We start from the raw sequence: 27,340 nt of genomic DNA, 5'->3' as shown, positions 1-27,340 counted from the left end.
CCTGCACAGCTCTATGTGATGAACAGACGTTGACCACCGTGGCTCATTCAGTTTATTAATTGGTTTAATTTTAATTTTTATGCTGCACTTTAATCATCCAAAACACTGAATACGTTAGAAGCTCGTAATGTCACGTTGCACTGCTTTAAAAGGGATTGCGGGTGATTAATTGAATGCAATAGAATCACAGCAGTCCAGGTTTAATTAGCCACAAACCTGGGTGATGACTGAACCTAAAGGTTGTGCATTTCCAGAAACCCTTCCCCCTCTTTTGATAGTTATAAAAACTTGTTTTTTCACTCGAGGCAACAGCCTAACAGTCAGCATGTTCTTCACAGAAAACATATAGATGTAATCTGACACCAAAACTGATAACTTATGTTTACATGCTATGCCATGTGAGTGGCTAAATATGAGACAGGAATTGGTATCCATATGATGAAAATAGCTCATTCATTACAGCTTTAGTGCCAATAGTTTGTTTGTTTAAGATCAAGATTTAACACTTTAACACAACCATTTTGTTTGGTCGGGTATTTCAGTATTTATGCCAATATGATTTGCACCAAATAACAATCATGAGAGTGTTAAGTCACGATTGTCTCCCTCAAGATGCTGCCGTTGCTGTGTAAGGACTTTAGAGATCCCGGCATAGCTTCATCAGGGATTTGGTGAGGACAATGCAACAAAGTCCAGCATGTTTCGAAAGCTGCTGAGCCGGGAATGGCATGAGCTGTAATAAAAAAATATTTATAACACCCATGCCCTGCTGTTATACATGAAAAGAAACAGAACTGTCAGCCGTCTATTGCATCGCCCGTTGTTCCTTATCTTGTGGGTTTGATGTAAGTCTTGTGGGTCTTGGGCATTCATGGGTGTAGCTGCCATCTCCAAAAGATATTTCTCTGTTCTACGCTGTTCACAGTTTTTTGTTCTGGGGTCAGGAGGGAGGCTGCTGTCGTCAGAAGGAGGCATGAGCCCTTCAGTAGAGGCTTTAAGAACACTTGACTTTGGTCATGACTTAGATTTGTTGAAGCAAAGACCAATGAGGTCATGAAAAATGAGTACCGCTTGAGAGAGAAACAAGTGATTTCTCGCAGATTAAACAGAAACAAATTTCATTGTTGACTATTAATATGCACATGTGAAGCAACTCTTTAGACTGAAAACACTCTCAACGTTGTGAAAAGACCTCAGGGGAGGAGCTGTTTTCCTCTTTAAGACTGGCTTTCATCTCATGTCTGAAAGATGCATATTCACATGCATAAAAAAATCCTAGATGAAACTTTACAGTGGTCATAATCCAGGTGCAGCAGAGGTAACTTCAGCTGCCGTTACTTTGTTTTCAAGGCAAATATCTGTTGTTGATCGCTAACTTGAATGTGCATGTACAACATTTGTGCCGTCTCGTAGCTTTGTTGTTGTGACTAACACAATGTTGCTGGCAGTCTCATTGACACATGACATTGGAGGCCGTGACCCCCCCTGGCTCCACTGCAACACTGTGTTTCAGTATTATTAGCATGTGTGTCTCACAGACAAACAACAGAAAACCACCTTTCTTTCTTATTTAAGCACATGTTTTGTGAGTAACACTATTTGAAGCATCACATGTACTAAAAGTGCTTTGGACAGACTCGTGCAGGCAGCACTTGTGCAAGCGTTTTTTCCAGAGGCACAAATTTTATGATGTTCCGAGAAGAAGACTTTTCATACGTCATCGAGCAATAGAGTTACTGATTTTTGGTCAGCTATGTTCCTCATTTGCTCACCACATGAGGCTGTCATGTTTTTATTCATGTTTCTGTTCATTTATGTAACAACTCAAGGAAGTTTCCTCATGTGTTGATGTTTTTTGCCTGCCTAGGTGCTGTGATGACAATTTACAGGGGTGACTTCTGAAGTTAGATGTAAGAGAGGGTGACATGGATAGAATATTCTTAATATTAACTGTAATTTATAATTATGATAGTGATATATTTCTGTTTGACATATTTTCTGGAAAATGAGTTGGGTTTTGGCTAAACCATGAAATTAAATGCCTGACAAATTAAAATATTTCAACACTTGGAATAGAAAATATTCTAAAAATCCATGAATCATGTTCTAGCCAAGCATCAACCTGAAGTCTGTGCGGAAGTGCCAAAAACTGCAGTTCCTCAAACGTCCACTTGAGGCTGGCTACAGATTGAGTCTCTATAAGCCTCTTTGTTAAAATGTCCAACTTCACAGCAGAAATACACATGTTTACAGCCTGGTAAAAAACTGTTTTGGTCTCTATAGCTAATTTCCTGGTTCATGACAACTATACTGAGGGTGGAATTTTTATATAACTCACCTGTTCAAATTACATTAAGGCTTAAAGTTATGCAGAATCAACAGCATGGCCGCTTTGATTGACAGCTAGGTGCTGTTACAGATCGCTTGTTTGAGCACCCAGGCGCCATTTAGCCCGCCTTAGGTCCGCTGATGATCCACGTCTTCAGAACGGCTCTTTAGAAACCTTTGGGTGACGACACACATATGATGTCCATTCTTTATGCTGTCAATGATTACTAGTTATATTACAGTATAAATATTATAGTTAAATATAATAGAAATGTATCATGATATATATCATGTTATCGTCCAACCTTGATACATGTTTCCTCAAAGTTACATAAATAAAAGATTAAGACATATAAAAATAAACCAGAACGTCCTGACAAGCTCCATCTTTTCAAGTAACGCCAGATTGAAATGCAATTTACTTAATATCACCCCCTGGAATAAAATCTAACAGTCTTAGTGGATGTGGCTGTTGTTGATGTCAGCTACTGTTAGACATGGATAAAAAAAAATAATCCTGTGTAAAAAATAATCCTGTCTAAATGTTTTCAGACAGCAGATGGTGATACACCTACGTAGTTTCTGTTTTCCCAGATGGTGATACAGCTATGCAGGCTCCAGTACTCCATATGCTCAGCTGATGCTTTGCTCTGCCCAGCCAAATAGGGCAGCCTGCTATGATAAGCAGCTCAACTAAAGGCCGGGGTTCCTGAGAATTTTCCAAAACCCAGGGTGATTTCTGCTGGCAGTGTCCACTGCATATCACACACACTACTACTCGTGTGTGACTATGACTGAGTCAGGATTGAACGATAGCCTCTCCATCCTGGAATTCATTCATATCTCATGTCTGTGTGATCTGGTCTTTAATGGATAAAGTGCTTGTGGAAACACAGATAGATGAGTGTATATTTGGATGGGGGGGGGTGGGGAGTGTGTGGAGGTGTTGGAGCACACATCAGAAGCCCTTTGTGCTTTAAAGATATGTGTTGTAGGTGGGGGACGTGACCATGACGCCCACTCTCAGCTCTGTCGTGTCAGCCTCTAACCTTTTGTACAGCATAACTACACCAGACCAGAGTGCTTACTTCTGTGCTGACGCTGCTGCTACAGGAGTGGGGCCATTTTTCAAGCAAAAATGCCAAATATTTGCTGGTTCTAACTTCTCACATGTCAGGAGTTTTCTTGATTGATTCATCATAGTTATCTGAATATCTTTTGATACTGTCTATTAAAACAAGCGGATAACGGAAATATTAATTTTGCATCAGTAGAGCATAAAGTATTTAAAGGTAATTTACTCTAGATCAGTGGTTCTTAACCTTGTTGGAGGTACCGAACCCCACCAGTTTCATATGCTCATTCACCGAACCCTTCTTTAGTAAAAAATAAAATATGATTTTTTTACTGGTGCACAAAATGAACCGTGCATTAACATCACCTTGTTCAAATAACAAAACCAACACAGTGCATGAACTCACAACAACTTACCTCAGTGTGACTTCTGCTGTTGCCTTCGAGAGACCAGTTCAGATATGCGTGGCTTCACCTTGGCAAGTGCCAGTCTCATGTCATTTTCACAGCAAAGTCTGTTCCTTTTCTTAGTTTTTATGTCCAGCATCCTCGAAAACGATTGCTCACAAAGATATGTTGTAACAAATGGTATAAAAAATTCCAGGGGGGAGGCTCCACCGAACCCCTGAGACTGACTCACCGAACCCCTAGGGTTCGATCGAACCCAGGTTAAGAACCACTGCTCTAGATGACTGAACTTGAAGGTCCAGTTTATAAAAACACACAATATTTAAAACATGCACAGTGTTCCACATAGTGCTTATAATCACCCATAATTTAAAATCATTATGTTTTTTGTTTTTTTTTTTGCTTTAGATTGAGCCTTTTACATCTACAGACACTGGGGGAGTCGGCTATTTTGAACCACCATGTTTTTACAGTAGCTCAGAGTGGACAAACCAAACAGCCTCTCCCACCCTGTGCCTTTTGCTTTCTCTTCCATGCTAGTAAGAAGAGGGTGAGGGTGATAGGCTTGCAATCAGCAACTACACCCCTATCAAATCCCACACACTGGTCTTTTAAAGGTGCTCCGCAGAGACTAGTTTCACTCTTGTGTGTTGTGTGGCTCCTTGAGGCCTTCCAGACATATTACATAAATTAAATTCCTTCAACGCAAAACATTTGCCAGGCAGATTTTTTGGAAAAAACCTGCATTGTTAAGAGCATGTTAACCTACTAGTCTACCCTGCCTTTATCAGCACCTTGGTAGTTTTCTTGGTATGTTACCATATTACCATACATTACTTGGAGATGTAGGATGTTGATCAATATCTTAATATCAGATGACATAGGGTTTCATTCATATTGCCTACAAAAAACATTTCTAAACTGGTATCTTTACCAAACAATAGTGCCAAACACTGTCAAGGCCCAGTGGCAACCTTCCTTGAATGGCCGCTTGAGGCTGGCTACAGAAGTGAGCCAATCTCCATTAGCCCCCATATTAATATGTCTAACACAGCAGAAATAAACATGTTTACAGCCTCATACAAAAAACAGTTTTGGTCTCTATAGCGAATTTCCCTGTTCAAATTATATTAAGACTTAAAGTTTAATATAATTAACAGCGTGGCTGCTTTTATTGACAGGTGAGTGTCGTTACAGATGACTTATTAGAGCACCCAGGCGTCATTCAGCTTGCCTCAGGTTGACTGATAATCCACGTTTTTCTTGATATTTAGATTAGCCGGAAGGCGGAAGAAGCAGGGCTGCCAACATATGCCATGCATATTTTCGGCTTTAATACAACGCTTCGGAAACTTATCAGTCATGCTCTGTCCATTCTTTACACTGTCATTGGTCGAGGCGTATAATGGCATATGCCTCTGCCATACTGATAGTTTCTGTACCCTACGGTAACTCCCTCCTTCAGCTCTGCCAAACCAATTATTCATATAAAACTCATACCTGTTGCAGGAATGTCTTCACAGACACCAGATTTCAAACCTGGTATGCTGCGACACACACACAGATTTAACCTGGCAATTATGGGCTTAATCATCATTGTATGAACTCGTTAGGCAAGGGCTCGAATATAACGTGTGTCATTTATGTCTCGCACTCCAGCTTTAATGTGCATTTAGAGTTATGCTTCCTGTCATGGGGGCACATTTCCAGGACAGGTGAGCAGGCATTGGCACGGTATCCTTGGCAACAGGTCAGTTGCAATCCATGGAACACCTGTGGTGTGACACCTCTAGCCCTGCTGTCTGCCCTGCTCCGCTGACTCTGCCGTCTAGTTGCTGTCACAGGTTGCTCATGCATATTGCATACCACTAGAACCAAGTGTCCGCACTGTGTAATTAGATCATCATTTCCCTGATAATGATTAATGTAAAACACCCCTGCTGCTTTATCGTACAACGCTGGTTTGTATGTGTGAACGTAAGAGAGGGAGAAGGAGCGTTAATGTGTGACAGAGGACGAGTTGTTGAAAGTGATATACTACTGTTTAGTATGCATACTACGAGTTAGCGCTGTTAGTTCTACAAGTTTTTTTTAATCATCAAAATAAAAAGAGGTGTCACATCGAACAAATAATGAAAGCCTAAAACTAAGAACAGTGCTGACAGCCGATCAGAATCATTGAAGTATTTATTTATTTTTTGACACTTCTGCTTTATTTAGATAGTGACAGTTGCAGAGAGTCAGGAAAGGCAGGGAAGAGAAAAAAGGGGGACGATAGCAGCAACAGGCCCAGGTTGGATTTAAACTGTAAAGACTCAGCCTTCATACATGGTACACGCCCAAGGTAAACTACTGGTACGCCCCATTTTAAGCTCAAAGAAGAAAAATTATTTTTTGTGTTTTGAAAAAATAAAGCAAAAGAATTTGAAGAAGAGTTGCGATGATTAATCGATTAGTTGACTGACAGCATAAAACGCAAATTCTCAGGCTTAAATGTGACTTTTCTAAAGGGGTTTATCTGTCTTCTGTGATACTGAATATCTTCAGGTTTTGGACTGTTGGTAAGAGTTTTGTTGCAGCAATAATTTCAGTGATTTATGGATTTCTTTGAATGACCGGCAACTTTTAATTTCTCTTCAGAGAGACAATTGATGAAAGTGATTTAGACAGGTCAATCAGCATGATGCTGGTGGGAAAATTGGGAAAGACTTGAGATCAATCCCAAATATCTAATATAAATTGGTGTGAGCATTCTGTCTTATTAAATTGATATGAAGTGAAGATTGATTCTTGAACATGAACATAATGTTTTGGTGCAGAAGAAAATGGTGAAGATCGCACATGTTATTGGCTGTTTGGGCTGATGGTTGGCATAGTTTAAAAATGTAATCCTTTTAGTCGGGATTAGCACCTGGCACTGCAAGTGGCATGTGTCAGGTCACAGGGAGGGAGGACTCGCTTGGAGAGGGGACACCTTTTTGTAGGCACACAATGTTTCGCCTGAGTTTCGCCAAACTGTGTCGATTTAGAGTAGGTTCATATGTTTTTTTTTAATTATTATTATTTCTTTGTTAGAAGTATAAAGTGTGTGCAAAGCTAATCAAGTCGTGAATTAGCCTAAAGCTGGTTGTTTGTAAGTCTACGTATTAGAGTCGGATAAGCAAAGATCTGAATGGAAGCTACAAGCCAAAGTGTAGACTGGATTAACATCTAAAAAGGATTTTTGTTGTGTTTGTTCATGTTTCATTTGTTTTAATCTAAGAACCAGCACTCATGCAGAAAGTGTAATAGTGAACACCTACCTGTTTCCCTCTTCTCTCCAGTTGGCTGAGTACCGCCAGAGAAAAGCTCACGCGGACTCCCAAAAGAAACAGAAAAAGAAGAAGAAAAAGAAGTCACCGGAGGACTCTGAGGGGGACACGCAGGGAAGGGTGGAGGTCGAGTCGGATCAGCCTGTTGAAGGAGAAGAGGGCTCAGGTGAAGGACGAGATGGCTCACAAGAAGAAAATAAAGACCCACCCACCACGGAGTTTACCTTCGCCAGGACACTGCGGAGTGGAGAGACTGTCAAACATGACCAGACCTACACCATAGAGGTAAACAATAAAACCTACTCATAACCGTTTATTTAACAGTAGTGATTATTCTCTAAGTCTACATTTGTTGCAGTAGCTCAGTCTGTAGAGGTTCTGTTCAGTAAAAATCATGTCAGAGAAAAAAAAAAGATGTGTTTTTTTTTATTTTTATAAATTACTTCATACTACCTAGCTACTAACCTGAGAAATGTTAATGAAAATGTCATTAAGCCCAAGTTGACATATTTAGAATGCGTGTTTTCCCCTTTCCACTAGTCCAAAACCCAGAGATGTTCAGTTTACTATAAGATAAGACAAAGAAGACCAGCAAATGTTCACATTTAAGAAGATGGAATGAATTATTCAATACAAAATGTTTGATGATACCCCTGTTCATTCATCTCTGGAGAATCTTCCCCTGTTTAGTTTCACTGGCTTTGAAAAAGCTTTGTGTCACACAAAATTGCACTAAACATATAATGTTTATTCATGAATGTGTCAGTAATTGAAGCCATTGAAGGTTATTTTCTAACATGTTTGATGCATTTTAGATCCCAGCATTCTTCAGAAAAGAGTGTGATTTTATTAATGTCCCACCTGTCCGCACCTCTGGCACCTGAAAAGTCTTTTGAATATATAGGTTTCATTTTATGACTTTGATTATTAATGTACTTACTGCACAAGAGATTATACGAGTAGTACTCATAGTGGTAGATCTGGGTGAGAACGATCACTGTCCTCTCCAGAATTTAGTTTCTGTTGTCTCCTCGAGCTTAATGAACCCAATGTAGCTGTCATGACAACCAGTCCCACAGGGAGCACAGAGCAGTGCCGTCGAATTCTCAACAGGAAAGAACAAATAAAATGTATTTGTCACGTTATTTCCTTCAGAATTTTAAAATGTATTAAATGAAAGGAGTTCAAGTACTGCTGGAGAATCCCAGCCTTGTTTATATTTCATTCATGAGTCACCAAATTGTAAATCCAATTACTGAGATCTTTACACCTGATTGTAAGGAAATGTATGAATGAGTAAACAAGCGTACACATCATACATGAAGAATAATGTTTCCAATTGTAAATGAATAATTTGGTTTTAAAAGGAGCTGTTCTTTCAAAGAAAAGCTTATTTTCTTTATAATTGCTACTGAAATTATTTAATCAATTAATGATTTTTCAACAGGAGAATTAGAGGAAATGACGGACTGTCACAATTAGACCAAAATACACATGGAATTACTCAGACTTAGACTTTGTATCCCAGAGTAAAGTTCAGATTTTTGTGAGACATTCAGCTTGGAAGTGGCAACAGACTTCATGCTATCACTTTGAAAAAAAGATAAAGAAATCTTTTAATGTCAATTCTTCCTCCTCATGTTAATCCTATAAACAGATATATTCTCTGATCATGTTGCCCGGTTGTGCCAGTTTACAACATGCTACCCAACTGATACAGGCTGTGGTCACGACTCAATTACTGTAACGCCCTCCTGGCAGGGCGGCCAGCCTGTACAGTCAAACCCTTTCAGGTGATCCAGAATGTGGCAGCGCGCCTGCTCTTCAATCAACCCAAAAGAGCACGTTACCCCGCTGCTCATTGAGCTCCACTGGCTACACGCAGCAGCCCGCATTAAATTCAAATCCCTAATGCTGACTACAAAGTAGTCTCTGGTACTGCACCCACCAACTTGAAGGATCTTATACAGGCATATATTATCTCATGACCGTTGCATTCCTCCAATGAATGGCGCCTGACTCTGCCACCCGTGCACTCAATGCAATCCAGGCTCTTCTCATCTGTTGTTCCCCGTTGGTGGAACACGCTACCAGTTCTTACCAGATCAGAGGCGTTTCTCTCTACTTTTAAAAAAAACTCCTGAAGACCTCCAGCTCTTCAGTTGTTGGTAGTGCTTGGAGAGGAGATACTCTCTGGACATGCTAAATCTATCCCCTCTGAGGCGGCGTTTAGCTCAGTTGATAGAGTAGCCACCTCATGTGTAAAGGCTCAGTCCTTGCTGCGGAAGCCCAGGGTTCGAATCCAACCTGTGGCTCTTTCCCGCATGTCATTCCCCATTTCTCTCTCCCCACATTTCGTGTCACTCTTCAACTGTCTCTATCAAAATAAAGCTTAAAAAAGGCCATTTCCCTTTCCTATAAATCGCTTTGAATAGAAGAGTCATGTAATATGCTGCATAACAAGAATCTAGCAGGGATACTTATACAACATTATGAAATGTTGGTGCAGAGCTGCTTTCATGGTCATTATTATTATTTATTCAGCTGAGGATAACCTCTTTCTTATTCTTGAGCATTTTTTTTAAATCACAGACTTCTAAAAGGTTTGAATGTGCTGGGGATTTTGTTGAACTCTCAGCCGCTTAGTTCTTCCTTTGCATAATACATCACTGACAGACGCCATAATCAAGAATGCTATCTGAAAGGACAACAACACATGGACGATAAAATCCATGCTGTATGAATTTATTTCCTATGCACAAATGCATTTTAAAAAAGTGTAAATTCAGTCGGTTTAATGTCTTTTCGATAACTGATGTTTGAGCTGTGTGCTTTACATACATGAACTTCAAACCTCTGCATCCTATATTTTAGGATAAATGGAAAAGTTGGAGCCTGAACATTCACTCGTCTCAATCATGACACTGATAAATAAATATTCAGCTGCATTATTCTGTAGCAAATCAGCTTCAATCATCTAAAACAGCAAAAAAATAATAAATATGCAGACCCGAAGGCTCTTGCATGTTTTTTTTTCTTTAGTCGTTCAAACCCTGTCAGTCTCTTTTATCTGCGCTGTGCAGCCACTCTTTCCATGAACCCACTGTACGGTTGATGCCGTACTTGCCCACAAAACTACCAGTTGCTATGGAAACAGACAATTGCCTTTAAACAGGTTGAGATGCGTCGGCCTCCGTGATCAATTCCGCTGGCCTTGCACCACTTTTTAGCAGACCTTAAGGTTGATTGAATGTATGAATGTTTTTGTCGCATGGCAAGTTTTTTTTTTTTTTACCATGGGAGTGATTCACATCCTCTCTGTTGCAAAAGGCTGTGGGATGTGCTGTTTTCTGCTGCATAGATGGGAGCTGTTATGTATCACTAAATGAAACTCGTGAATGTTAAGAGACTGAGCTGTGCAGCGTAGTGTGTTTGATTATTGTGGGTGTATTATTTAACAATTTAAATGCTTTATTCTCTCAGACTGATAGGTCATGGGGTTTGGTTCACTTCTTAGATCTTGTAGTGTTGCTGCTTTCTCTGAGCAGGAAATGGGGTTGCTGTGGAAACACAACAGCGTCAAAGTTTTCCATTCTCAGGTTTTTCACCGGCATCTGAAAGACATTGTAATTGCAAATATGAGTGCGTTGACTCATTGATGCCTCTTAGGCGTCAGCAGTCACAATTAAACTTCGCATCAAGCTTCCTTATCAATGAGGTTGTGATAAAATGTTCACATGCCACATCGCCGATATTCTTCTTTTTGCATGTTGCAGTTTGAGGTGATCAGGTTCTACAATTGGTGAAAGCCAAACCTGTCATTTCTCTCTCGTTCTAAGCTCCATACAGTTTCAATTTATGACCCAGGAATTAACCTGAAAATAGACTTCAGTAATGGCCATCATTACTCCGCGGGAGTGAGAAAGGCACAATGTGGCAGAAGTAGGTTAGGCCCATATTTGAATGCCGAGTGCCTGCTGAAATAGGACATATGTCAGACATTGTTGCAAATTGTTATGATTGAACATTTCATTGTGTGTATTTTAAATTAGATTACAGTTCAGAAGACTTCTGCGACTGTAATGGCTGTTTTGATAATGCTAGCACCCTCTTTTCATTTCACAATAAAATACCACGCAGATTAAACTGTTTACATGAGTTAGATGTTCAAATGTAATCACACATTTATGTCATTTATTGTGATATTGTGGCTGTCTTATTGTGTTATTAACTTGATAATGTGTCTTGTGTTATTCTGAAATCTCTTTTAAAATGCAGTGTTGATTAAACTATTTAATCTTCTCTATTGCAGCCGGAGAGTGAAGTGTCCACGACTGCTGAAGATTGCTCCTCGGAGGTGAGTTGAAAATATGTGTCATCACCTCATCACACAAACTTCCTTTTCCTTTTTAATTTTGATAAAATGGTAACTCCAAATGTTTTCCCAATGGCAAGTTCACATTGAAGCCTGCTGCTGAATCTTACCTCCAGGTTTGGGAGAAGTTCAATGAGGATGTTGTTGAGGAAGATCTGGCTAATTTAATGTCATGCACAATTCCATTAGCTTTCTGTCGTTTCCATGTAGCTCATAAGCCGGGTTGGCTGCATGCTTTTATTGTTTTTATTGGAAATGGTACCAGAGACTGGAAAGAAGAGCAGAAGGAAGCAGATCACTGCTGTCAACCATTACACATCCCCTGAGTCAGACTACAGAAATTGTGATAACAAGATTACATGCTGGTAAAATCAGAAAAATCAGTAAGTCGTTGGAGAAAATAAATCAGCAGACCTCAGCAGCACTAACGTGGCCAATGATTACTTCTGAAATTCATGCAGGCTTTTCCGTCACTATTCCCAAATCTTAGTGTTTCACTGACAGCGTTGTGAATTAACAGGTAAATGGGTGCCATGATGAGATGACAGAGTGCCTAATGATGTCCACGAAGGATTTTATCTGGGTACAGTAATCCAATCAAGCAGTTCCCTTTGCTCTGCTAGCAAACCTACTGGCTGCTGGATGTGACTCTTACACTGTTTGCTTATACCTTAGTCCACTGCAAGATTTCCTTTAACCCACTAACCAAGCCTGTTTTATGCTGCACTGACTATATATCTAAATACATGTTGGGTATTTTCTGTGATGAAAAAGACAAGACTTTTTGACATTTTAGGGGTGTAAATTATCTGTGGAAACTTGGAGGAGAGAGGACACAGTGAGCTCCTGTCTTCACGTTCACTGAGGTGATATTTGAACAGAGGGGACAGAAACCTGAGGGGTGCTGATCAATGCAGTTGTGAAAGACAGAGCCAGAAATGCTTAAGGTGACATGTCGGCTGCAGTGCCAATGACAGTGAGATGTTGAGATATATATTAATGCTACCACACCTTCACATATTTCAAAATTTACTTAAAAACTTCACAACATAGTTTTTACTCCTTTGTGTGCGATGAAACCTAGTAATTATTTCACAAATTAACAGCTTTCAACAACACTGAAAACGTCACCATCTTTTCAAGAGAAAGTGTAATAACAGTGATATGACAGCAGATCTGTCGCCTTTTTAGTTTTCTTGAATTCTGCAGATTGAGTTGTTTTCAGCTTGTAATTGTAATTAAAGGGAATCTAAAGGAGACAAAATTCCAACAATATTTGAACAATGTTTAATCTAGAACAAAGCTTTACCCATACTGAGGTTACAGCCCAATGGATATTATTTCTTTCACAACGAAGATTATGTTTATAAATATCTTGCTAGAAAGAAATATCAAATGTTGGCATCATTTTGCTCTTCTCTTTTCTTTTTAATATCTTTGAGAACCTACAAAATCAGATGCAATTTATTGTCAGCAATCTGCAAACTTCAAGAAAACTGGGAAAGAATTTTTTTTACTGTAGCAGTTGTTGTTGTTTTTTGTCCTAACTTTCTTGTTTTTCTCTGATTGTATTAAGAATTTTCAGGCATTTATCTGAATTCAAACCTTTCAGGACTGTAGAACTAACATAGACAGGCTGTTCCTAAACTGATTTGGGCTTCAGCTTTGCATTGTATCTGTAAAGCTTGGTTTGGCCACAAATATGGAGTAACATCAACAAATTCACTACACTCCTCCTTTATGTGGCTCCTGGCACTTGTAACTAACTGCTGTCACTCCTTGGGTAGTGTTTAAGTGCTAAATTCATTCTCGAAACCTCATCTTAACGTTTTTTCCAAAAACCCTGCAAATGCTACACAACCATTTATTTTCGTGACTCAGGAGGAGGTGGAGCCCCTGCAACAGGTGACAAAGGGAGGTACCATGCAGGACATGGAGGATGCATTAGCCGCCAAGACCCAGGCAGTGGAGGAGCTGAGTCGGGAGCTCGGAGAAATCAGGGCTGCCTTCGGCACGGAGGGAGTACAGCAGGTAAATGTTTTATTACTTTATTATACCTCATACTGTTTTAGCCCCTGTCCATTAAGATTAAGAGTCTAAATTAACACTCATTTAACTAGTGTGAGGCAAGAATTTTGAGATGGGGGAAGATTTTATCGCCTTAGCACAGCACATTCTTCCTTCTTCATAACGCCAACGTTCATCCTTCTCTCTTTTACTGCTGTGTTAAAGCTCTTTCTCTCTCCTCTCCTTTCTTTGTTGTGTCTCACTATTGCATATATGCACTTTACTTTCATAGCTGCAGGACTTTGAGGCTGCTCTGAAGCAGCGAGATGGCATCATCACCCAGCTCACAGCTAACCTTCAGCAGGCTCGCGAAGAGAAAGATGAGATCATGAAAGAATTCCTGGAGCTGACGGAGCAAAGCCAAAAACTACATATTCAGTTCCAGCAGGTGGGAATGTTACATCTAAAACATTACTATACAGTATTAGCTGTTCTATCCTACACTATCTAGCCTGTACATGTTATTACCTTGTTATTAAATTGTCCTGCTACACACATTCAATTAGAAATTAATTTGTTTATGGAAAAATCACAGCTGCAGGCGGGTGAGACGCTAAGAAACACCAGCCACAGCAGCACAGCAGCTGATCTCCTTCAAGCCAGGCAGCAGCTCATGCAGTACCAACAGCAGCTGGAGGAGATGAACGTCGAGGTGAAGAAGCACCAGGAGATGAGCAGTGAGCAGTTGGGGCACATCAGCCAGCTTCAGCACAAGCTCAGTGACATGGAGATGGTGAGACCTTGCCTAGTATGATCCTGCAGATATCTTTTACACATATTCTGTTGAATGTACGTATGTTCTCAGTGATGCCCCTGTATCTCTAATAACTGGTTTCCTCTGTAGTTGGGGAAAAGATCAGAAGAATCTTTCACACAAAGGATAAATGAAAAGGACCTGCTCATTGCTGAACAAGAGAAAGTTATTTTGAGTCGGGAGCTTTTGCTGACGGAGTTAAGAACAGCGGAGGAATCTTTTGCACAAACACTGAAAGAGAAAGATCTGTTCATTTCAGAGAAAACTGCAATAATCACAGAACACGAGCTGTCGCTGACCCGGCTCAGAGAGGAACTTGTCCATGTGGGAAGGACTACAGATGAAAATATTATGCACGAGTCAAATGAGAAAGACTTGATTATAGCCGAGAAAGAGAGAATTATTTCAGAACGTGACTGCTCTCTCACGCAGCTCAAAGATGAGCTGGAGTCCTCTGTGAAAAACCAGTGTGACCTCCAGGAGCAAATAGCCGCAAAAGTATCAGAGCTTGAAAAATGCGTAGATGAGTTATTAAGCACTAAGTCTGACTTGGAAAGCTGTAAAAGCGAAGTAGAGAGTTGTAAATTAGAATTAGAGAAAGAGCGAACTGAGTTAGAAAGCTGTAAGGGTGAACTTGCAACATCCAGACAGAAAGAGCGAATGTCATCTAATGAAATTATGCAGCTCATGGGCACGGTAGAGGACCTGCAGAAGCGTTATCACCAGGGCAGCCTGTCTGAGAGTGACACCGTCCAAAAAATGCAGGAAGAGACTACGAGGAAGCTTGACGTACTCAGGGCAGAGCTAGATGAGATGTATGGTCAGCAAATAGTTCAAATGAAGCACGAACTTAATTTGCAGCATGCGGCGAGAGTGGAGCAAATGACGGCGCAACATCGCGCTGAGCTCGAGCTTCTACAAGAACAGCAACTGTCTCAAAGCTCCGCTGTCAGCACTGTCGAGGTGGACACTCTCAACGCTAACATTAGGGAACTTCAAGAAACATTAGAGCAATCCCAAGCAATGCACGATCAAGCTCGGCATGAGCTTAGCCAAGTCGCCCAAGAGAAGTTCAGCCTGCAGGCCAAGGTTGAAGATCTTCTCCGAGAACTCTGTTCTGCTAAAGAGAAGGTGGAGCAGGTCTCCCACAGTCTTATCTCTCAGGAAAGCCAACAAGGTGAACTGCAACGCCTCCAGGAGACCATTGACAATCTGAAGAGTGAGCTCGCTGCAGCCCAGGAAGTGGCAGAAGAGGTCGAAGCAAGACACGATTCAGAGATAACCAACTACAAGATCAAGTTGGAGATGCTGGAGCGGGAGAAAGACGCTGTGCTTGACCGCATGGCAGAGTCACAGGAAGCAGAGCTGGAACGACTGAGGACTCAGCTTCTGTTCAGCCATGAGGAAGAGCTCACCAGTCTGAGGGAAGAGTTGCAGAGGGAGAGCTTCCTGAACACAGAAAACCTTCTCAATGAAGCCGCTGTCAAACACGAGAGAGCGCTGGATGAGCTGCGGATCGGTTATGAGGAAAAACTGCATTTGTTACAAGGAGAGAAGGCACGTTTTGTCACAGAGCGAGATGAGCTTTTGCACCAAATTCTTGGACTAGAAGAAGATCTAAAGCTCGCCGTGCACAGCTCCAAAGCAGACGAGCTTGTCCAGCAGCTTCAAGAGCTTCAGGTTGAGCTCGAGGTGCTGAGGAAGGGAGGAGAAGATCGAGCTCGAATGGAAAATGAAATTCAGACATTATTGGAAAAAACAGAGGTGCTTGAAAAGCAGTCAAAAGAGAACGAACAATGTTGGGAGAACAAAAGGAAAGAGCAGGAATTGGAAGTGGAGATGTTGATAGAGTCTAATAACACTTTGAAAGAAGAGCTGGACTCACAGACGATGAAAACTGAGACACTCGCTGCTGAGAACAATCAAATGCAGCAACAAGTAGTTGAGCTCAGTGAGAAAATTGAAACGCAGAGGACTACTTTCTCTTTTGCTGAAAAGAATTTTGAGGTAAACTATCAGGAGCTGAAGGAGGAGTACACATGCCTTATTGAGGCAAAGACAGAGTTAGAAGAGAGTACACTGAAGGAGACACTTGAGTTTGAGGCAAAAATTGCCAGCCTTCAGTCGCAGATTCGAGAGCTGCAGGAGAGCAGCAAAGATATCAAAATGGAGGACAGAAAGACAGACGGGTCTGAAAAAACTGTGATAGAAAAAGATACTACTGAGCTAATGGAGAAGCTTAATGTTACTTTGAGTGAGAAGGAAAGCCTGGCTGGGAGGCTTTCCGAAGTTACAGAGCAACTGATGTTCACAGAGAGCAAAGTGGGGCAGCTGGAAGAAGAGCTGATGAAAATTAGACAAGAAAATGCGAAGGTCATCGCCCGCAATGAAAGCCTGGGGAAAGAACTAGAAGAGCATCAAGAGATTATCAGAGAGCAGGCGAGGGGGCAGGGTGCCGAGAGAAAGCTCCAGCATGAAGAGCAAGCTGTTGAACCAGTTTGTTCTTTTGAGGATCAGCAACTTCAGATTCAGTCTTTGCAAGAGGAGATAACGGCTCTTCAGTCCCTCTTGCAGGCAGCCGAATCAGAGAGAAACAGCATCCGGGAGACTCTGGAACTCCAGAGGATTTCACAGACTCCCTCCCCAGCACCGGCAGCCCAGACCTCTGAGGAGGGACCAGTTGAAGGACGATCCTCCACAGCCTCAGGGTCAAGCAGGCGCAAGAGACGGAATAGGTCGAAGCAGGAGCGCAAAGTGGGCACCGCTCTTTCAGACTGCAGAGAGGAACGACAAAGGGAGGAGGAAGAGGAGGAAGAGGAGGCAGCAGTGAAAGAAGAGAGAGCTACAAGTGCTGCAGAGCCGGAGATGCAGCCTCAGATGGAGAGCCAGGTTATGTCATGTTCACAAGAGAGGGCCGGTAAGGAGGACTCCACTGACGGGTACCAGGGAGACGGAGACAGGGACTACATCAACAAACGGGTAAGTACTCACATGCATCTACTGCACCACTCTTCAGAAAAAAAGACCCTGCTGCCTTTTTCTCTGCTGCCCTTTTTAAGTCTGATTAAATTACATGTTTGAGTGAGTGATTAAAAGGCTTTTCAAAAAGAAAAAAAAAGAAAGTGCACGACAAAAGAAAGCGTAATTGCATTCTTTTAACATTTCATGTTCACAATTATTGCTGTGATTGATATTGTTATTCATCATAACTGTGTGGATGGCGTTCATAGCCAGATCAAGCTTTAACATTGAGTCTGACTGAGGCATTTCAACACTGACATGTTTTCTCTCTTGTGACTAACGGTCATGATTGCAAATTGCTTGGGTGCCTGCAGGCTTTCTCCCAAAGGTAGAATTGAGCAGCACAGTCTGACTGTTGTGATCAAAACACAGCCATATGTTTTTATGTTTGTAAGCGAGGAAGAATAATGCCAAAAGAGAAAAGACACAGCCTGTACATAACACTGAAGTGTCAGGACTGCATCTGTATTCTGCTCATTTCTTCTTATAGGGGGCAATATACAATATTTATAATCTGCTTTCCTCAAACTGAATTTCCCGTTGAAAAGAGCTGAACACGACAACAAGAAGGGAAAAAAAGGCAAACAATCATCCACAGTCTTCTGACAACTTTGAATTGTTGCCGTTGTGTAGAAACGTGTACATTCTAGTTTCTTTCCATCCTGCAGGGAGTGAAGGGTTTGAGGTGAGAAGCCATTTTAACCCAGTCACTTCTGTGTCTGTGTCACTTCAAGCTGTGTCTCAATTACACCAGGCAAAAAGCTAGTGTGCAGTCTCTGTCTGCCATTTCATCTTTGTGTTTCATAATGTTTATGTCACCTCCTGGGTTGGAACACTACACATCGCCCAGAATAAAAAAATTATTTCAACAAAAAACGAAAATCTATGGAAAATAGTTGGTAACTAATGGCATGAATAAATTATATTATATAGTATTTATTTTTAATGTTTAAGGTCCTTTCATTCCGTCCGTTCATACAATTATCGGCATGACTTAAAGCAGATGTTTTTTAAATTAGGTTCTGTGTACAGACGACACACGATTACCAACTTCCCATGAAGCTGTTACAAGACTTTAACAAACTACTCCACATGGGTGAAGCCAAATTTAAATGAAGCCAAATTAGATGATGATGAGTCCTTTTGTTGGAAATTATAGAGGCTCGTTTGAATGATAAGATAATTTCTGCGCTTACCGTACATTTACCCTCTGCTCCCTCTCAGGATGTGATGGTGCATTTTGTCTTCCTGTCCATCAATCGTCACATCTGTCTGCATTTTTTTTAATGAGGGTAGTATGTTAAACAGTTCTTTTGAGAAAAGTACAATGTTTTTCTTCTGCTTGCTGATTTAGGTAAGCAGACATGGAACAGGTCACCACACAGAGGCTGCCGTGTGTCCACGAGCAGAAGAAGAGGGAGAGACTACTGAACATGTAAATGTCACTTAAACTCACATCCTGCCTTTTGGTTTTTAGTCTCAGTATGATGCAGTGAGGTGTAAAGGTCAATAAACAGGTGCTCGTACACCTGAAATAAAAGTCCTCTTCTTCCTTTCTTAATAAAAACTGCACATACTCTACCTTTCAGCCTGATGAATATGAATATAAGATAAAAGTTTGTTGACATATTTCACTGACTTAACTGTGGAGCTTTAAAGTCCTGCAGCCAGAAATCAGCAGACAAAACAATTTTAGGAGTTAGGAAAGAGGGAATAGGAAACATGTTTTTAAAGCAAAGTGGTCGATGATGATTGCACACAGTCGGGTGCAACAGAGGATGATTCTCCACAGAGCCCTGAGGCAGTGAGAGTGAGTGACTGAGAATTTCTAGCAACTATTGAACTAAAAAAAACCAAACCACTCAAACTCAAACCAAATCCCAGTAATGTGCTTTAAGTTTATTTTATTGTTTTATTTTTTTCTGGTGTCATACAGTGTCTATATTTTCTGCTGTAGACAAAAGCAGACTATTTGTAGTTTACATGACTTGTACGATTTGAGGAGGAAAGAGAAAATTATAGTTTTTTTTCTGAATTCCACAAGTTCTCTAAAATCACTTGTCTGTGCCTCTTCAAAACAAATCTGTTTCTTCGAGTAGTTCTAGCAACAAATATTCAAATTGTATAGCACGAGTCTTATAGTTTTTTGTAATTTCCTCTTGAATAGAGGTTATTTTCTCTGTAATTTTCATCATAGAGGTAATTCTCTTATTGTTTGGGTGTCTGTGTGTGTGTCTGTGTAGCAGAGGCACATCATAACACAGCTGCCGGCTGTTTTTTAAGCACCGCCCGTCTCTTGTTTGCATGTTTTTAAGTAGCTCTATCTGAGCGCTTACAGGTTTGAAAGGACTCTCTGCAGCACAGTGACGGATGTAGTGCGGACCAGGTGATTGTATCATAACAAAGCGTTTTAAATATAGCCTAATTCAAATGTAGAGTGCACACATCTGACATCAAAGGTAACCGAATCACAATTTCATAATTGTGTAACCTGAACGAATTTGTGCTAATGCATAATGCATAATTGGAGAAAGAGGCCTCACTGTTTGCCTTTTGTTCTTCTCTTACAGAAGTGATAATAGCAGATCCCTCATCCTGAACACAGATGGCTAGTGCTACTTCTGTCAGGAAAATAGGATTGGTGGAAATATGTTATTTAATCATTTATCTCCTCTGATTAGCAGATGGATGTATCGTACTGCATAATTTAATTTCTGATCAATTATAAGTGTTCTCTGTCTGCTGTTTTAGATCAGTACCATTTCGTGTTATCTTGTTGAAGAGATTTTGGAAACACTCCAATATAAAATCAAAGTATATATGTTAAACATGTAATAATATTTCTTCCTGTGGTCTATAGGGTGAGTGCCGGTTGCAGATGGAGGCCCAGCGCATCAGCCTGTCTCAGATTCACGCTACCCAGATCGAGCTGCTGCAGGAGGAGACGGACGCCCACAAACACTCGCTGGAACAGAAACTCCAGGATATGAAAGATTGCGGTGACCAGGGTGAGTGGATGTGCAGTCAGCTGCCTTTGTGTTTGCAGCAAAGCAGAGGGGCCCCTGATTCATCATTCATGATGGAGCCATACAGAGCAGTATTCTCACCAGCTGATTTATCTTGCGTTGTTTTTGTACTTTGTTTGTCAGTGGCTGTTTAAATTATATTAAGTGTCTGAATTGTGAATTATTTTTTAGATGAGCCGAAAATCTTCAAATACCACAACATGTTACAGGCTATGTCAGAAGAGTGCAATGAGGTCATTCAGGTAATTATTGAGAGAAAACAGTTTTCTAAATGTTTTTTATGAATGTTTGTTACCAGGTTACAAACCATTTGTCTCTCTCTGCTCTGTGTTCAGCGTTTTCAAAAGATGTGCGGTGAGGAGTTTTTAGAGAGTGTTGATGCACAGGGCCAGCCAGCACCTTCAGTGGATAGACCAGAAACTAGTGAATCCAGCTCCATTGTACTGGAGGCCAGAGGTAACTTGTGTGTTACAGAAATCCAAATACATTTTAAAACAAACAACAAAAGTGTTTCAAATAGTATAACATATTTCCAGTGCACATTTACGCATATTCAAATTGAATCATTACATTTCTCTGTATCTAACGTACAAAACAAACTGCTGTCTCTTATGCAGAGCTCTGTAGAAATCTTCAGCAGGTGAGGGAGAGGATCGAGCAGGAACATCTTCGCCTGTCACAGCTTCAGGCTCTGCTCAGAGCTGATGGGAACAAGGTAAAAATGTCTGTAGACATAAGCTGTTTCCTCATTCCTCACATTACATGCACATTCTAAGTAGAGTTTGAGTATGTTGTTTATTCATAGTGCAAAATAAAGTATACTCAAACCATCAGCATGTGTCATGTGTGTTGGAAGTAGGGTTGTTAAGGTGGCTGCAGTTTATACATTACTGTATGTGCATTGTGCACATACAGTAGTAGTAGTATTTGTGGTAGAGGTTTATTTGTTCGTTATCAATAATATATCTATCACACATGAGCACATCAAGGTGTTTTTGTGAGTTATGTTCATCTGAATCAAAGTGACCAAAGACGTCAGGGTCAGACAGACCCAGAATGTTCAACTCAAGCCAGCTACAGATAGAGTACATAAGATAACTGCAGTTACTGTACAATTCACATGTGCAGTGACACGTTGAACAGTCATTAGATAGGACTAAATTCTAACATTGGACCTTTTAAATCTTAAGAAGAACAATCTGTTTTATATTTACAAGAGTGTTTCTGATTCCTCTCAGTTCCTCAAACACACTAACAAATCTGCTAAACTCCTAGATGATGGAACTGCAGACAGCATATGATGAACTGAAGAGCAACAGCGAGAAGGAGATCTCTGACCTGCGTGTGCAAGTTGCCAGTTCGAGCTCCTCTACAAGCAAAGGTAAAAGTTGACTTCTCTCAGTTCATTCAAATTAAAAGCAAACAGGTCTGATGTCAGGTCAATGAATAATGTGATTACTAACAAATAAAACTAGTAAACAGGTGAGGGAGAGTACTCTTTCTGTAGTATTTTGTAGTACTCTTTCTGTAAACTGCAAATATATGCTAACCTAAACAAAAGATACACATTAGATTTTTTGTTGTATTATCTCTGTTGTTTCTTTCACCTCTCTTTGTTCACTTCTCACCTGGTGCTGTTATCTGTTACCGCAGTGACCCCCTTTTCCCAGAAGCAACATTAAAGTTTCATCTAATTGATTCTAATCTTAAATGGATTCCAGTTGAGTATATTGAATTTCACATTTCAACTTCTCTCATCCGTTAGATCTGGAGGAGCAGGCTGCTACGCCATCTGCCTGCCTTACAGAGGAATTGCAGAGGCTGAGGGCCGAGGAGCAGGAGAAGCACCTCCAGCTGGAGGAGAGTCACAGACAGGAGGTGGAGCGTCTCAGAGCTCACTACCAGCAGCAGTCCACAGAGACTGAGGAGCGATACCTCACCGAGCTCTTTATGCTGCAGCAACGACTGCAGGAGGTCACAGGCACTCAGACACACTTCAGGTGATGACCATGAAATGTTTCCAGCTGTGGAATATGTTATCAGACTTAGGCAATGTACATGTGCAGCAAACTATTATTATACAGGTAATGATAAGAACATATCTGTTCTGCAAAAGTGAAGTGAAAAGTGTTAAACACAGGAAACTTTACGGGAAAAAAAGGAAAACTTGCTGGATTCATTCAGCCTCCAATGGTTCAGCGTGTGTAACTTCCTTTCACACAGCAGACTCGGCTACATGATCCTCTACAGATAACTTCTAGTAGAAACCGGTCTGCACATTCTGTGTTACACGTGGAGGCTACCTGACAACAAAGCCTTCACTAATAAAATATTCACTAGTTTATTTAAAGCCTTATTCATGCCTTTTGTTAGCCCATTAACCTATAAAAATACATTTCAGCCTCTCCATATGTTACTAAGTTGATATTACTATGATTGATGGAATGCTGTTGCCCTCCACTGTTTAATACAATAAATATAATTGTTACACTGACTTTCTACACCAACCTTCTTTCTCTAACTCTGGCCATGTTTAATTAAATATTATTCAGACATGCAGTAACAACAGCATAGTGGCTACCAGCTAATTAATTAAAGTGTAACTAAACCCCTTAAACTCTGCCAGGACTGCACAGGACGATCACTATATAGGACGTGGCTTCATGGCTACGTCATTTGTGAGTCAGGAGGTAATGTGCATCACAGTGATCAAAAATACAGCAGCTAGTAGTCAGAGCTGACTATGGTTAGTGATAAAAGCTGGCACCTGCCTCCAAAATCAGCCAATAGTAAAATTAAAATGCGGAATGGAGGTAGAATTTCCGTTCTGGGATCAATAAAGTAGTCTGTCTGTCTGTAGCACAATGTTCATTCATCTTCCATAACCACTTATCCATATCCGGGTCCTGGGGGCCTGGAGCAGATCCTAGCTGATACTGGTTCAGAGAAAGGGTACACTCTGGACAAGTCGCCAGCTGACACATAGAGACAAATCACAAATAAATCATTCACATTGTCACATTAACCTATAAACCTGCATGTCTTTAGACTGTGGGAGGAAACCGGAGTGCCCATGACCCGAAATAGGGGGAGGTCGCAGCCCCAGGAAAGGGTTCAAACCCAGAACCTTCTCGCTGTGGGGTAGCACTGCACCACCAATACTTTGTCTGTCGACTGAATTAGCAACATCTTATGAGAAAAGTGCTTTGAGGGTTTAGTTACACTTAAGAAATAAATAAACTGTATCACACTTGTTTGAGGTTGTAAGTTGTTAATTTTGACGTCTTGTTTTCTGTCTGACTGTCCAGTGTTACAGAGTCGAGCTCTGAGAGGACGGAGGAGCACAGCGAAGAACTACTGAAGGTTTGGCTGCTTCTTTTTGCCCTGTCACATGCATCACACATTACTATCAGCTGAAATGTGTACATGCATTAAGGCGCTATGACAGTACGGGTGGGAGGGAGGGGGCAGTTACAGCCTTAAGGCTAAAACGTGCCCTAATTCCCGGCTTTGCTCCAGGAGCAGCGTCATCAACGGTCCTACTACTTAACGATTAAAAGGGTTGGACGTTACATAACCTGCCGTTTCATCGCGCTGCTCGTCAACCAAGCGGACGTACTCTAGTCTTGGCGGCTGCGTGAAAGGAGGATTCTGTCTTGCGTGAATGAGCTGCCCTCCATTTAAGCCATCTCTCACTCACGTCACTTCAGATTCCACCGTGTCTTAGTTTGTCTGCTCCTTCAACCTCAAAGTTGCCAGAGCCTGTGTGTTTGTGATTCTTACATTTTCATGCAGTGGTCAGAGAGCAAGCTAGGAGATGGAAGATTGCTGCTACAGGAAGACAACAAGGCATAATGCGCTTTAAAACACTGTATGTTTAGACTGGAAATGTTAAGACTGAGGCGAGCGGGACTGAAGAGGCTGAATGAGTGTCTGTGAAACAGACAAGACAGGGATTCATCACAAGACAAGAGTGGTAGTGTATTAGTGGGAAATGTAGCTGTAATGTAATGCAAGACATCTCTTTATCGCTTTATTATCCCGGCAGGGTGGAGGGAACAAAACGGTGTCTTTAATAGTGTTTAAGGGACAGGCCGGTATTAGCTACAGTTAAAAGGACATGTTTATTTCAGGAGGTCTTGAAGAACTTTTCTAGTGCATAACTTCATATCAGCTGCATACAGCTGCTGTTATCTGATACCTGCTTTCTTCACTCTTTGCAGGACCTGGGTGAGGAGGAATTGTCAGAGGGAGATGTGGAGTCGCGCGGGCCTGGCAGATCTGCAGGCCTGACAGCACAGCTGCAGGCGCTGAGGAAAGCGCTCTACCACAAGTATGTCCAAGAAGTATCCGCTCTCAAAGAGCAACACAGCAGGGAGCTGAAGAGACTGAGAGAAGAGGGTGAACGGGAGTGGAGAAGAGAAGAGCGTCAGGAAGAGAGAGAAGAGAAGGAGCAGGATCTCAACGGTATTAACGGAGCTGGGAGCTCAGAGAGCCTCAGGGGAGCTGGGCAGGTCGCACTGGAAGAGAAACAAGACTGGGAAAGAGTGGAGGAAGAAGTTGCTAAGGTAGGTGGCTGTGTATTTTATATTTTTCATACAACTCCTGTGTCTACTCAAGATCAATAAAACTGGTAACAGAAGACAAACAATTCAGTTTGACTGATATGAAAGGAGCTGAAATAAATCATGGATGAATCAATAATCGATTGATTGTAGGTTTTAGCTTCTTAAATATGAATATTTGTTGGTTATCTTAGTCCTGTGTGTTAGTAAACTGAATATGATTTTGTTTGGACATTTAGAGATGTCATCTGGGCTTTGGAAAAGTTCATTTTCACTTTTTCCTGACAAATAGTGGAGGAGAATAGTGGAGGAGATCTATAATGAAAATAGATACAGCACATCAATTTATATCTTTGAGAGAGCCTGTGTGAATGGAGAAACACCAAGTTATTCTGTAAAATTTGCGAAAAACGTTGCTTGACAGGCCATAGTTCAGATGTCCGTGGAGTTTGCGCAGCAGACTGAGCTGGCTCGAATCAACAAGCGTGCCTGTCAGAGGTGCACCTCCATGCAGACCCAGTCGGACGAAGAGGAGGTGGAGGACAGGGAGAAGGAGGAGCAGACTCCCAGAGCTTCTCTCACCTCAGGCGCCTGGCTGGAGGAAGTGGAGAAGGAGAGGCTGGAGCGGGACCTGGAGGAGAGGAATGCAGAGATCAGAAAGTTAAAAGAGGAGCTGCAGAAATCTGGACCTCACCAGGTCGGTGTCACTGACTGAGCTATCACATGTTATGTGTTGACTAACACTCCACTTTCACCACACTTCACACAATTCATTCATTTCATGTGAGAGAATTCATTACTGCTGTGTCATTCATTTTTTTAGATGCACTGTGTCGCAATGCAGGTGTTGCATTGATTACTCTAGCATTCATTATGTATGCTTATGCTAATATTGATATTATTTTTCACTGCTTTTTATTTATCCATAGTGATTTTGTCTCAAGCTTACAATGAAAGTATATTTCTAAAAACTACAATTAATGTAGTTAAAGCACCTGAACCTGGATTGAAATGTAAAATTCTGCAGTAGTATGTGCAAAGTGGGATGTTGTAATACTTTATTTCTGTTCTTGTTGGATGTGGTTTCCAGCTCATCTCCCACTGGGGTTTTGTGGATTTGCATACAGCGATTCCAGCCTTCTATAATATTATTTTACCAGCAATTAACCAAAAGACCAAACAGTAATTGAAATTTGAATAGTATCTTTTTGAGCTGCCACACACACACACACACCCTTACTCTTCTCCTTAAATACAGTAGAGCATCCTAACAAGTAAACTTATGTCTAAGGGATTAATGCGCACTGAAACAGTACTCAACCACTACCAGTATCAGCGGGAAAATAGTTTGACAGTGTCATGAAGTCAATGAATAACATATTACCTTCTTTATCGTCTAGTTTTTAAAATCACTCCTCATGCCTTGAAGAGTTAATCCCAGGGCCTGCAAGACTTTCACTAACCATTTATTGCATGGTTAGGCTTTAACTGTGTGAACGCAGTGGCTGTCAGGTTCAGTTTTCTTAGTGAGAGGAATTCTAACACGGAGAATTCAGTAAAAAAATAATTGGCTCAAAGCCCCTGCACTTTCTCTGGCAACACTTAACAGAGATGTTAACATGCATCATGCTATTCTCTTTAGCTGAGATAGGCCCATGTCACCTTAGGAAGGATAGTGGTTACAGGAAATGGGTGGATGTTATTCTCTATGAGTTATCTAATTTCTGTAAAAAACTAGCACTGTCACAAATCTCATCAAGGCGAACATTGTGGAGGTGATCGATAGAAAATAAACTGTGAAAGTTGATAAAGGTGACATACAGAGCAAAAAATAATTTCAATTTCCAGCATAAAGGTGATGTTGATGTTGGCACACAGTCAAATGTTCTGTAGGTAAAAAAAAACATGGTGGGTTTAGGTTGACACAGTTTACAAAACAAACCAAAAATGTAATGAAATTACAAATTATGAAACATCATTTGGTATTGTTTTAAGCATGGTACTTATCAGTGTGTGTTCGTATGCAGTTTATGCTTTGTTGTCAACTGTTGTTTTATGTAGCTAAACAAATAGAACCTAAAAATGATTTGTTGTTAAAAGTCAGTAAACTCTGGCTTATTTCAAACTAATATCATGTTCAAGTAACTTTTATTAAGAAAAATATCATTATAATTAGAAGAATAATAAATATATATATTATATTATATTATATTATATTATATTATATTATATTATATTATATTATATTATATTATATGTGAAGGTTCTTAGTCATATAGGTTATTTTTCTTTGAGAAGAGTTAAATCTGGACAGCTGGACTTTGGTTGTAGATCCGTAAAGACACTTCATCTGTCATCCAAACCCAGGCATTTAGTGTCTTCACAGATCTACAATGAAGTCCAGGTTTCCA

The 27,340-nt window shown here is 40.8% G+C and overlaps 1 protein-coding gene across 6 annotated transcripts in view; it reads left to right on the top strand.

Moving 5' to 3' along the window:
- The window catches only part of akap9 (A kinase (PRKA) anchor protein 9), a 59,482-nt gene that overhangs the window by 2,992 nt on the left and 29,150 nt on the right, over positions 1 to 27,340 (top strand). For 5 of the 6 annotated variants that reach the window (XM_019254806.2, XM_019254808.2, XM_019254804.2 and 2 more), the window contains exons 2-18: positions 7,134 to 7,406; positions 11,434 to 11,478; positions 12,017 to 12,079; positions 13,378 to 13,527; positions 13,796 to 13,951; positions 14,099 to 14,296; positions 14,408 to 17,296; positions 18,693 to 18,773; positions 20,199 to 20,346; positions 20,536 to 20,606; positions 20,700 to 20,820; positions 20,982 to 21,079; positions 21,640 to 21,745; positions 22,130 to 22,364; positions 23,673 to 23,727; positions 24,588 to 24,932; positions 25,354 to 25,626. In XM_019254806.2, the coding sequence (XP_019110351.2) occupies positions 7,134 to 7,406; positions 11,434 to 11,478; positions 12,017 to 12,079; positions 13,378 to 13,527; positions 13,796 to 13,951; positions 14,099 to 14,296; positions 14,408 to 17,296; positions 18,693 to 18,773; positions 20,199 to 20,346; positions 20,536 to 20,606; positions 20,700 to 20,820; positions 20,982 to 21,079; positions 21,640 to 21,745; positions 22,130 to 22,364; positions 23,673 to 23,727; positions 24,588 to 24,932; positions 25,354 to 25,626 (5,307 nt within the window). The remainder of the gene's footprint in view (positions 1 to 7,133; positions 7,407 to 11,433; positions 11,479 to 12,016; positions 12,080 to 13,377; positions 13,528 to 13,795; positions 13,952 to 14,098; positions 14,297 to 14,407; positions 17,297 to 18,692; positions 18,774 to 20,198; positions 20,347 to 20,535; positions 20,607 to 20,699; positions 20,821 to 20,981; positions 21,080 to 21,639; positions 21,746 to 22,129; positions 22,365 to 23,672; positions 23,728 to 24,587; positions 24,933 to 25,353; positions 25,627 to 27,340) is intronic. The other variant, XM_019254807.2, reaches the window with a different exon arrangement.

The sequence above is a fragment of the Larimichthys crocea genome, chromosome XIII (genome assembly GCF_000972845.2).
Source record: "Larimichthys crocea isolate SSNF chromosome XIII, L_crocea_2.0, whole genome shotgun sequence".
Taxonomy (NCBI): Eukaryota; Metazoa; Chordata; class Actinopteri; family Sciaenidae; genus Larimichthys; species Larimichthys crocea.
This window is presented reverse-complemented; position numbering and strand designations above follow the sequence as displayed.